Consider the following 12,776-nt stretch of genomic DNA (forward strand, 5'->3'; position numbering starts at 1 on the left):
TTTGGGACAGAACTTTTTATTAAACATTATGAAAACAAGATTCTCAACAACGTTCCACTTGGTAGGTTTTTCACTTGTTGACACGTTAGGACACGTTCATTGAATAAATATAGAAATTATATGTACAGATATACATAAACAGCACTGTGCAGAAGTTTGCTCATAGTTCTTTAAAATCTAATTTATTGTAAATAATTGCAAAACGTTGACGTCATATAAAACCAATTAAAAAAGAAATACAATAAGTAACTGAATAAATAATTGTTGGTACCTAATTGTTTTCAAAAATGAATTTGTTACAAGATTCGTTGTGATAATTTTTGTTCTTTTACTGCACGTAAAAGATCGAATATTTGGAGAGCAATACAACACATCTCATATTTATTTACCATTTTCAACTGTGGCCTTTTGATCTACAATTTCCAGCCTGTCTTCCTGTCAGTGCTCGCCACTCAACAGGTAGTCCAATCATCGGACACTTCTGCACAATATTGCACATATATCTAGGCAGCAGAAAACACACGTCTTATTGACAGAATAATGCATCTCCAAGAACAGTAAGCTCTACCGACAGGCAAAGTCTCTCCTCTTCTCAAACCAGCAAGCATCCTCCTATCAGACACAAGCTCTTATTAAGACACCGGGCTGCAGAATAAACCCGCAGGCCCTTAACAAATTCTACAAATATCCAAAGTAAAAAATAAATAAAATCGTTAAACTAATATTTTTCATCATCAGGTTGGTGCATAGAGTTTTAGCAGCGAATGCAGTCCTTGTCCATCAAATAAATGAACCTTTATCAAATTTACATCCGGGTTTTTTAACAGATCAAAGGTCCTATGAGTAGAAAACAAAACGCTTGTCCAGTTTGATCTCTTCTTAGTGCAGTATAGGCTTGCCTTTGACATTACACATGTTCAGTAGGAGGAGGATACCATATACGATTTGCATGCTGTAACATACAAACATTTGTATTAAGACATTTCGAAGAATCCAAGCAACAAAAGCTTTAAAAAGGAGAAAAAGGTAAAATAACACAGGTAACTGTTTTTTTTTTCTCTACACATTATGTACAGGTGGAAATAAATACAGTCTAAAATCTGGCTCAGTTAATCTCTTTTTGTCGTTTTTCTTTTCATTTTAAAACAATAGAAAAATTGATTGAAAATAGCAGTTGAAGACGCATCCATGTTTTTTTCTCGCAGTTAGCAGATTGTTTATGCATTTTTGTCCGCAGTCCTTGCACCTTTCCAGGGGGGAAAAGGTGGCTTTTTTCATACCCAGGCCTTATTGGTGGCAGAGGAGGAGGAGGGAGGAGGGGAAGCGTACCATGGGCCATGCTTTCCATACATGTGGAAGGATTCTGGGAGATGACTGGAGGTTACCATACATGTCCTGCATGCAGGGTTGCAATAAGGGATGGGAAACTATAGACTTGCAATATTGAAATGTCTCTTCTCCGCCTCACTTTCACAAAAAACAGTCTGTTGAGCTTTCTGGAGCCAAAGATAGGCGGTGTATTGCTTTTTCTGCTTCAGTCCAATCTCTCTTTAAAAAAATGCACCGTTCCCCTCACTTTTAAGACAAAAGCATTCTCTCTGAATTAAGACAGTCATGTTAAATGTCACAATGGTTCAATAAGACCAGGTTTTGTTGCACCAGAGGAACAGTCTACAGGCTAAGTGATCCCATGTGCCCAGCTGACAGGTTGCAGCGAGCTTACAGAAGTTCAGCCAAAACATCTTTAAGACTCAAAAATGCGCACAAGGATTACTTTTGTGCACATCTAATGCGTATTTGTTTACTTGTGTTTTTCTTCGAGGGAATAACTGTAAACAAAATACTAACGCAGAAAAAATATATAAATAAAGGTTCTTTTTTTTAAGTGGGGTGCTCAGTCTGCGTTTCTTACATGAAGAACTCGGTGTTGGCCTGTTTTCCGGACGGATCTCTCGTGTTCCCACCGGCCGTGTAGGTCCGACTGGCCAGCTTCTCGTACTTCTCCTTGTAAAGATCCCTCTCCTTGGCAAGGCGCACCACGTCCTGCTTCAGCTGCTCCACCTGGCTCAGCAGCGTGCACTTCTCGGACTCTAGAATGTGCCTCTGCTGGACGCGCTTGAAGCGGCAGGACTGCGCGTAGCCCCGGTTCTTCAGGGTGCGCCTCTTCTGCTTCAGGCGGATCACCTCCTCCTTGCTGAAGCCCCGCAGCTGCCGGTTGAGCTCCCGCACCGTCATGCTGACCAGTTGCTCGTCAGAGAAGCGGTCCTCCAGGCGCGCGTGATGGCCGTGGTGGTGGTGATGGTGGTGGTGGCCCTGGTGATGGTGACCCACAGAGGCCGTGGACAGGTCCTCCCCGACGTACTGCTGCCCGCGGAAGCCCTCGTAGGCCGGGTGGTGATGGTGATGGTGGTGCGCGTTGCCGATGAGGGCCTCCACCGCGTCCTCCGGGGTCAGGTTGAGTGCCTCGGGGTTGATGTGGTGCTGGTAGCTGGGGATCCAGTACAGGTCGTCCAGCTGAGGCTTGCCCGCGTTGCTGTGATTGTTGTTGCCGCTGCTGTTGTTGCTGCTGCTGCCGCTGCTGCTGTTGACCCCGCTGGTGAGGCTCTGGTTGGGCGGCGCGCCCGGGCTCGGAGCGCAGAAGCTCGGCGAGGAAGGCACGGAGGAGCACGGCGTGCTGATCGGGGTGGAGGACAGAGAGCCCGACGGGAGGCGGTGGCAGTAGCGGTCGGCCTCCGGTGGCTCCTTCTTCACCTCAAACTTCATAAGGTCAAAGTCATTGACATACTCGATAGCCAAAGGGCTGTTAGGCAGCTCTGCGCTCATGGCGAGGTCAGTAGCCATGTCTGTCCATGCGACGACTCCTCACAGCCAAACCGACGGCGGGCAGCCCTCCCGGTTACAGATAGCAAGGAGGAATAACAGCCTGTATGGTGTATATATAGACACGCGCACACACTCGGTGCACAGAGTTGCTGCAGGGCCGGCGGGTGGGTGGAGGAACTTATTAAAGCTGCTCGTCCCTAAGACAACTTCTATATATAGTGGCGTGAATATACGTATGCATGTAAATGAACTTGTACACCTGCCAGTTCGCGTCCGCTCGCTGCTCTTGTTGACAACTTATCCCAGGTCAAATGCGCGCTTTAATACCAGGAGCCCCCGGGGCGGCTGAAACTGGAGCCCGGTGAATTTGGAAACACCAACCTGTCTTGTCCTCGCTTCACCTCTGCAGCCCACTTGCTTCCCGGTGATTTACTGTCCTCGCTGCTGCTCGATCAGGTGACAAGAGAAGACTTCTTCGTCTTCTCCTGCTGTTGGGGTGTGTTATAAATATTTTCAAAGCATCCTCTTTCGCCCACCGCTGATTACAACTTCTATAATGAAGTCCCAGGGAGAAGTCACTGCAGCATGGCCCGGATTAAACGTTTCTCACGCACTCAGATCGGTGCAGGACAGGCGCTGCAAACGTGCGTAAAAGTTGTGCCAAAAAAAGTCCCAAGGAATACAATATACAATGCCACGTGCACTCAAAGTTAATATGCATGTAATATTAAGCAGTAGTTGCAGGCATGTGCTCCTTCTGTGAAGTAAAGGATAATCTGCTCCGGTTTGTTGTGGTCCGTCCAGAAATGTTTTATTCAACACAGCCTCGGTCCCCACGGTGCTGTCCCTCCTTACAGGGGCGCGATGCTGACCTTACGTGTTGACTGTGTGTAATATTATGCAAGAGGTGATAGATTCCAGTAGGTTTTCTCTCTCAACTTGTTTTCTAAGAGCGTCACGGTGCAGCCAGCAGTGTCACTGAGACGCTGGAAGGCACTCTCTGCTCTTATAGAGACAGCGTGGCCCGCGACCCTCCCACACTGAGGTGCGACGGGCCAATGGGAGGAGATCTCAGCAGCGCGTTTGCATTCTCCTATAGCAGAAGACTCCACCGGCAGCCGAGCAGAGCCGACAGGAGCCGAAGTGTGCCGGGCGCGCAGGGAGAACAGGTGCAGCAGCAGATCCCCCCCTCTAGTGACCGAGCGCAGGCAACTGCACCGGGCGCGGAGTAAGATGAGAGCTCCGGGAGTTTCTAAGAGAAAAATGTTTACTTGGAACTCAGTTTTAACAGTTCTAAATGTTGTGTCAGTTATGTAACGAGTCTGTCAACATGCATTTAGATTTCACAAGGAATGAACAGGACGTAGATTTTGTTCATTCATAGTATTTGTGAATACATTTATGAATTAATTATAGGGACTTGATTGAATTGATATGTCAGCCTCTTAAGAGTTTTTATTACCATGCGACATGAAACAATTTCAACTTGTAAAACTATATTTGAAACATTTTAATGACAGCAATCTTCATATGTGTGTTAACTTACATTTAATTTAGTATTATACTAAGTGTCGGCTTATGAGATCTTTATTGTATGAAAGGAAGCAAATCAAATCAAATTGTTGACCCCTGAAAAGGATATCCTCGAGGTTAAATTAAATCATTAGCAAGTGAATTGGACATCTATGCTGACACATTGAAAACATATGACTGATGGTTGTCAATGTGTTCTTACACGTTGAAAATAACTCATGCTTTGTATAAAAAATGTGATTCCAAATAAATCCAAATATATGTTTTAAAACTTGTTCAAAAATTACACCTACATAGGAAAGCGTTTAAGTAAGGCAAAAGGTAAAAACACTCTGCCTTATAAGCTTTATTAAAAACAGCTTAATGTATCTGCTTTACTCATTTAGGTCTCTGAAAGGACGCTTCTGACACCACAAACTACCAGATCAATCCATATGGATCGATTTAAGGCCGCGCGCTCGTCTGCCAAAAAAATCAATCCGCATTTCCGCGAGGCCTCGCGCTGGCTGCGCGCGGGTTAAGTATGATTGGATAGTCCTGGCGGTAGTCGACAGCGTTTTCATTCGCAATTAACCACAAATTGCATCCCGTCTCATCTCCACGGATCGACGGATAATTAAGCCCATCCACGTGCGTCTCCATTCTGGACACTTGCTTCCTTTATCCCGAAACGAGAGACAGAGGGTTCTGGGAGCAGGAAGTGTATGGTATCATGGGACTTAAACCCAGACACCGCTGCACCTGACCCGTTTAGCCTTTTCAGCAGCATTCGCCCTCAGGAGTCCCATCAACCCACTAACATGTGAGTGATATATCTGCGGAATAAAGTGCCTTATCTGCGAGAATAATAAAAAAAAAAAACAGGTGGCAGTAAGTTTAACTTGGTTTAACAGGAAAACCTTACACAACTGCTGAGCTTAACTTCCAGTCCGAAATGGCCATGAAATACAACCCCCCTGCCCCCCATACTCAAATCTGCTGGCAAGGATGAAAGGAAGTGTATGAGGATGGAAATCATATCAAGGTATTTTAAGTTTAGGTGCGCTAAGTCATTAGAAGAGATTTCTTCTCAAATAAGCAGGAGCTGGCCATCAAACGCCAAGCTAAGCACTATGCATTGAAATGGCACCTTTAAGAAGATCTGCTGTGGTCCATTCATTGTCAGGGGAAGGGGAGTGTCTGCGGCCGAGGGCTTGAGACATAAATTTGGAAGTCAGGGTTTTCATTGTTCCTTTGCATATTGGGACTTCGCTGCAAGTGCAGTTCTACCGATTTAAGCAAAATGGACATCAGCAAGGTGGGGGATCGTCGGTGGGCTTTCAGCCGGCCGGCAGCGAGCTTTGAGCCAAAGGTAGCCAGCATCCAGGACCAGAAAAAAGGGCCAGCTTCAGGAGGTGGCTCAGGGTTATCTGAGGCCCGGGGGGGTTTTGTCACTGGCATTAAGTCAGTAATGCCGCTGTGGAGGAATCAGCTTTAATTGTGCAGGGATGTGACACGCACGCATGCATGTGCACGGACAGGAAGATAACAGGCAGGCTTACTTTAGAAATCAGGAGTTTCACCACATGTACGAGGCCTCGCTTGTATAGAAATCATGTTTGTTCACCAGAGTGATGGAATGTTTTTGATCTCAAAAGGAGTGAGAAAACAGAATCTGGTCTAAAAAAAGGGAAATTAGAAACTAAACTTCACTGGTTTGTAGTTTTAGTTTTGACCCTGTACTCACCAAGGTCCTGGAAACATGATGACATCCATAATCAGCTGTGGACAGGCCGAAGGCTTTATATTACACCTACAAAGACTGGACAAACAAAAGACTGGGCGATCTGTAGGTTAAGGTAGCTAAAACCTGGAGAACAATGACGCAGTTCCATTTCAAGTCATAAGGAAAAGTGACATTTGCAGGGAGCCTGAAAAGAAATGGAGTTCAGGTAAAATGTTGCTCTAAACTCAAACGTGTGTTCCACGCAGTTTGGGTATTACACATGATGTAAAAGGAATACTTTACCCACAAAATGACCATTTGTATCTATCATGAATTCTTATAGCATGGCTCAATATTGGATGATGAATCAAAAGACAGAGAAAAGTCTTCGTGAATTTCAATAAATGCGGCAAATATTAGCAAAACTGTATCAAAATACCCATTTACTAACCCTCAACTTTTGCCATGTATTCCAAGTCTTACTTATCTTGTATTTTCACTATTTTGCAGTGACATGGATTAACACTAAAACCTTACCATTTAATTTAGTTACACATCGAATGAGTAGTGCGCCTGCCCAAGCCTGACATCTAATTGAAGAAAGCTAGAAGCAAATCAGAAAGAGTGACGGTGGGGTTATCGGGAGTTCCAGAAACATCCTGGCGGGTCAGTACCGTGCGAGCCGATGTGGGTGAACTTAGCTTTACATAAGAGTTTACAGGATTACTAACACTTTGCTGAAGAGAAGAAATGGAACAGCCATAACAATAAAATCCTTCAACACATAATGTCATCTCCTGATGGTCAACACCAACTGAGCCAGACTGGAACAGGATCAGTCCAACTTCGTCACAACAGTTTTCACATCCAACTCAACTATTATCAGCCCATCAATTATGAAGTGGGTCACCATCTTAAAAAAAAGAAAGACAGGGAAGAAAATAATCTGACAGTAAGGTCTGATATGCTTTATTGAGGTAAAGCTTATACTGAAATGTGAATTATCCATGATTATTTTCAGATTAAATTACGTACAATTGTTCTTTTCTGTCTAGGAATCTTTTGGTAGTCAGTTAAAAAGCTGTGACCTTGTCTTATGCTTGAGTATACATAATGAACAAAAGGATGTACAAGGTTAAAGCTAGCACAATAAAGTTGTGACACGCAATTCATGGCAAAAGAGCCATGAGGAAAGGAGGTCTGAGATCTGTAGCTGCTTAAAAAGGCCAAAGACGTGTAAAAAAACGATATTCGCAAATCTAAGGAACTTATCAATGATGTGATATTTGCATTTGATTTTGTTGCGTTTTAAGGCATCTCTCCATCTGGATGAGTACAATGTTATCATGACCAATAGGAAAGATGTCCTACATGCTGTAAATAAGATCTGCGTTGTAAGAAAATGCACTTATCTCTCAAAGAAAGTGAATTTCAAAAGGTAAATCAGCATGGAAAGAAAGGAGAACTTTGAACACACACACACACACACACACACACACACACACACACACACACACACACACACACACACACACACACACACACACACACACACACACACACACACACACACACACACACACACCCACACACACACACACACACACACACACACACACACACACACACACACACACACACACACACACACACACACACACACACACACACACACACACACACACACACACACACACACACACACCAGCTCTTATCAAGTCGCTCCAACACACACACTCACGGGCCGTCTCCACGGCAGCGTTAAAAAATCTTGAAACGCTTCTGCCCATTCACTTTGAATGGGGTGACGTCACTTTTTTTCGCTTTCGCCGAAATGCATTGTGGGCAGGCGAGCGGAAATTCTCAGGATTTTGAAGATCCAAAGTTGAACAATGTTCAACTTTTGAAGCTGAGGAGGAAGCGTCAGCCAATCAAATCCCGTGTACGCAAATCTGACCGTTCAAGCTCTAGCCAATCAAACGGCGTGTATGCTGGGAGAGAAATACCGCAGGTCATTTCCTCATATTCCAAAAAATGGAGGAGAAATTAGCGGTAGCGAATCAATCACCCGGTGCTTTATGACCAGACCTACCGGGATATAAACCGGAGGAGCCAGGCATGGAGGGAGGTGGCAGAGACAGTGGTAGGTTTTCGCCTGTTTTGGGGAGTTTATATCCAGTCGCGGGCGGGAGATTCATGTGATTGGTTGCTCGCAAAAAATCCTCAAGCTTCAGATACGCCCACCTCCAAGATTTTTTTAACGCTGCCGTGGAGACGGCCCGTCACACAGTGAAGAATCACAGTTGACCTTTCCCTTTGTCTCTCCGAGTCTACGCGGACAGATGATTTCTCTCCCTCCGTCTTCCCTCCGTCTCGTGCGCTTTTACAAAAAATTGAAATATTGATCTTAATTAGAGTTTGCCGAGCTCAGCAGCTCGCATTGAGGGTTTTAGACAAGAGGCAGCAGACATCTGTCTAAGGCACTTACGTCTTCAGCGCAGGAGAGGAGCATCGTGGGTGAGGAGGGGGAGGCCGGGGAGGAAGGGGGGGGGGACGTGTGGTGAGAGGAGAAGAGTGATGGCTCCCTGTCTCCTGCCTTTTCTGAGAAACATGTCGAGCTCTCCATCTCCGCTCGCTGCTGTCAATACATCTGAGAGAAAATCGAGTACACACACACACACACACACACACACACACACACACACAATGTGGTGAACCGGGCAGTATGTGCCAATCTGTATATGGACTCAAGTTTTCAGATCATCAACCCAATGATCTATCTTTTGTGTTTGAGGTTAGGTCGACCATAATGATGACACGTGTAAATGCTATCTCAAAATATGCTTTTTTGGAATTTGCTTTGGGTACAGCATGGTGTGATCGCTTTCTTTCCTAAAAAAAGAAAAGAGGATTGATATTAATCTCATGTCTTTGCATTTAGCTGGAGTCAGGGGAAAGCTAGCCTGGCAATGTTAAAAGTAAGAACATGCACGTACCAACTCCAAAATAAGTGTATCTCTGATGCCGTTTGCCCAGTTAGTGTCCCTGAGACGTCTGATGATTTAAGTTCACCATTCGGTTAGGACATATAGAGTAAAAGGGACTAGATTTAAAAGTTTATCATAAAAATGTGGCACAAAAATAGATAGCAGACAGCAACAACACTGTTGCATGAGCAAAGAGGATACGTCGTTATAAGAGACCAACCAAATCAAACGCACCATAACCTTGATTGAATTGCGGATTTCTCTAGGTTGGAACATTTTTGGAAATATTTTGGATAAGGTAAGAACACAACGAGAAGAAACATTCCAGCAAGGAATTTGTCCTATTTTACCAGATGGCTGCCATTATGGAAAGATTTCCTGTAGCTGACCCAAGTAGAAAAAAGTACAACTTTTTTTTTATCGTTATAACATTTCACTCTAAATGTGCATAACTACAAAAAAATAAATAGAAGTCAACCTTTAATAATGTACCCAAAACCTACATGTAAATTGTGTGTTGCAATTTTTGTATATTCAACCATTGACTAAAAAAACATGCCTAAACCCACACAGGTACCCTCATGAACACACTGTTTCTTTAAGCCTTGGCCCTAATCTCATTAGCATGGAGGCAGTACATATGCCTGTGTGTATTGTGTCCTCCTAGGTGTGTATTTGTGTTGCAGGCCCCCTGAGTGTCATACTCCTTGTTTGTCGCCGTGACAACTCAGTTAAATAGCGTGGTAATGCTGTAAAGATAAGGCTCCACGCTCACACACTCTCACTTACACACAAACAGCGTATTAATAGATTTATTAGCACAGGTCTGTACTAACTGCAGAGCAGGGGATGAGTTACTTATCCCAGCATCCTCTCTGTTCCACTCTACAGTCAATTATATCACATGCAAACAGAGATGAAGAAATAAATGTTGTGAGGAATCAAGGTACAAATCTTTTAAACTGTCATGCCAAAGAGGATCCTGCTGACGAGTTTACTCTTAGAAAATCTCGTAAAATTGTCTTCAGTTAAAGATAGGGTAGGTCATTCACTTCAGAAACACTTTTTGTTATATTCCATGGAATGCTCTTAACATCCCGATAGCAATGAATAAATTAAATGCTTTGACAATAAATATATACAAATATTTCATCTGTGGAAGCCGTGGCGCTGTAAAAAGCTAGACCAATCACCTGCTCCGGCCCGCGGCAGATAACTGGATGGCCTACCTGCCTGTCAGCCTTCCATCTTGTGCACAAACTTATTTCGTGCCCTCATTGGTCATGTGTGCGTTCGTGTGTGTTGGAGGAGGGGCTCTGTAAGGAAGTCTGAAGGAAGGGGCAGATTTTTTTCGGTTGTGTACTTTCAAATTCTAGCACACTCGAGCTGGTTTCTCCATTCTTACCTACCCTACCTTTAAGATTATTTTGCCAAACAATTTCTAACATCAATAGTGAATTTTTATTAAAATATTTAGTTCCTCATCCTTATGTTGGCAACAATAAAATACATTTTGGATTACTGCTTTCATTTTGGTTGTAATGTAAATCGGCATGTTTCATACTCATTTTTTAATTTATGGGACAGAATTGGTTAGTTTAAAAAGACCCATCAGTGTCAGTAACTGATGTTCCAATGCATCATAAGGTGATGTGCGATTGTAATATTACATGTGCTGGTTAGTGATTTTAATTCCGTCTGGGGCTTACATTTGAGTATAGAGTGATGCAGGGATGACATTTTTCTATAGGCGAACCCAGCAGATATACAAGGGTTGCTTTTTTTTGTTAGATATTGTATCATTGCAGAAAATAAGGTAAATTGCAAAATAAAACATTAATGATATTTAAACATCTTGTTCAGCAAGATAATCTTTACAATCGAACACCACTTTTATAGTTTCTTTTAAGCGTAAATGCTATTGCCAGAAGTGAAAAACTATGGTTGGGATATAGACGAACTACATGGCGGTTGCATGACTTCCCATCACCACCAACTTGTAATTGGATTTTGCATCAATCGATCAAAAAAAGGATTGGAATTCTATATATATATATATATATATATATATTGATAATTCTACAAGTTTGAGAATGTTTGGGAAAAGAATGCAAAATAACTAGCGTGAACACAAAGATAGGGATGTTAAATCTCTTTTGCCACGTTTTTAGCGACTGCCTTTTTTAATAAAAGCTGTAGGGGTTATTTACTGCCATTTTCAACAAGTTTTAATCTCCTTAAACATTTGTTTAAGACCCTGTCCGAGAACCTGATTCTGGTGTTTAAACAATACATTAATAAAACAATAACTTTGAGACAAGGGGACCGCAAGTACAACAATGCTAAATTATATTTAAGTTTTAGGACTTTAAATCTTATCTGGTATTCTGATTATTTTGCATGAATACCTGCTTGTCCTACCTTTATATTTTGTCAGTTTAGTTTTAGTATCTTTACATTTTGTGCAAAATTGAAGAAGACTTGAATATTTCTGCTAATCACATAGCCAAAACATGTTAAAGCCATCATGGAAGCCCATAAGGGAACAAATGGGGAACATTATAATATGTTGCTATGGTTAAGGTGCTGTCCCGAACAATGATTTATAATATATCCCTTTATGATGTAACTACCATCAAATAAGGTTTTAAATATACTGTATGTGATTGATGGTATTTTTTATAGAACGCAGAAAAAGAGACTTGTTTCAGTGTGTGCACGCATCCTCTTAAATCACACACACTCACAGCATGGTGCGGATGAAGTCACCGTCAGGTCATGTGTCTCGTCCTCCAGGCTTTAAAGTGAGGGGCACTGCTGCTTCTGTCACCACCTTCCAAAGGAAAACTCTCACAAACACGCTCGGGTCATGTGACGACACGGCCGCTCCCAAACAGAGACACACTCGCAGCCTATAAACACTCTCACAGCGCTGACACAAGTCAAAAAGAGTCTGGGAAACACCACAGTTACGAGTTCACCTTTTATTTAGTATTTTTTGAAATGTACAAAACTTGATCAATAAAATCTGCACTGTAAAACACCCAAATTGATATGTAAAACAGATAGATATATATAAAAAAAAAAACGTTCAGGCCCTGAGTGAGTTCATAGGACAGAGACACAGACACACCTGTCAGGACAAACCTGGAGCACAGAAATCATTGCTGAGTCTTTATTTTACCTCTGGTGCGTCTTTTCTCTTTTTCTCACAGCCGAGGCTTGATCTGCAGCCTTTTCTCTGCGGAGGAAAAACAGGAAATGAGTAATGGCAGGAAGATACAAGATGTGTGTATCTGACTCTTATCTTCTGTGTGTTGAATCCTGCTGAAACCCTGAGTGATGACATCTCAGCTGATGAGTAAATGAGGAAGAGGTGTGTGGAGGTGTGTGTACAGGAAATGTGTGTCTGCGTGTGAGGTCGCAATCTGGCAGTGATACATTGCGCCTAAGCTAATTTATGCAAAGTGAAGAGGAGCTTGTTTGGCTGAGTTCCACCTTTAATGAGGCTCTGGGCGGCGCAGTGTGTAAGTGAAGCAGCAGAGTGTCATCAGTATTACTTAAGAGCACAAACTATCCGGACAGACTGAGAGGAGGGACGACAAAATGATCATACCTATGTTTGAGAGTATGTGTGTGTCACAGGGAGAGCATGTAAAGTAAACATGAAGACATGCGGCAGCCCGCCAGATAAGTTCATTTAGACCAGATAATATCGTTAAAGCCAT

General features: G+C 43.0%; 2 protein-coding genes across 3 annotated transcripts in view; both read right to left on the minus strand.

Annotated features, from left to right (window-relative positions):
* mafaa (v-maf avian musculoaponeurotic fibrosarcoma oncogene homolog Aa) lies at window positions 1-3,748 on the minus strand. The gene has a single exon (XM_034146403.1). The coding sequence runs from the start codon at window positions 2,839-2,841 to the stop codon at window positions 1,909-1,911; it is 933 nt and encodes a 310-aa protein (XP_034002294.1). The 5' UTR covers window positions 2,842-3,748; the 3' UTR covers window positions 1-1,908.
* Window positions 3,749-12,030: 8,282 nt separating this feature from the next.
* zc3h3 (zinc finger CCCH-type containing 3) overlaps window positions 12,031-12,776 on the minus strand; it is a 72,665-nt gene continuing 71,919 nt past the window's right edge. For both annotated transcript variants that reach the window (XM_034147749.1, XM_034147748.1), the window contains one exon: window positions 12,031-12,289. In XM_034147749.1, the coding sequence (XP_034003640.1) occupies window positions 12,258-12,289 (32 nt within the window). In that variant the 3' untranslated portion in view covers window positions 12,031-12,257. The remainder of the gene's footprint in view (window positions 12,290-12,776) is intronic.

This window comes from Trematomus bernacchii, unplaced genomic scaffold (genome assembly GCF_902827165.1).
Source record: "Trematomus bernacchii unplaced genomic scaffold, fTreBer1.1, whole genome shotgun sequence".
NCBI classification, from domain to species: domain Eukaryota; kingdom Metazoa; phylum Chordata; class Actinopteri; order Perciformes; family Nototheniidae; genus Trematomus; species Trematomus bernacchii.

Excerpts from the sequence above, each read along its gene's own strand:
- mafaa (XM_034146403.1), bottom strand. The coding sequence starts at position 2,841 with ATGGCTACTGACCTCGCCATGAGCGCAGAGCTGCCTAACAGCCCTTTG.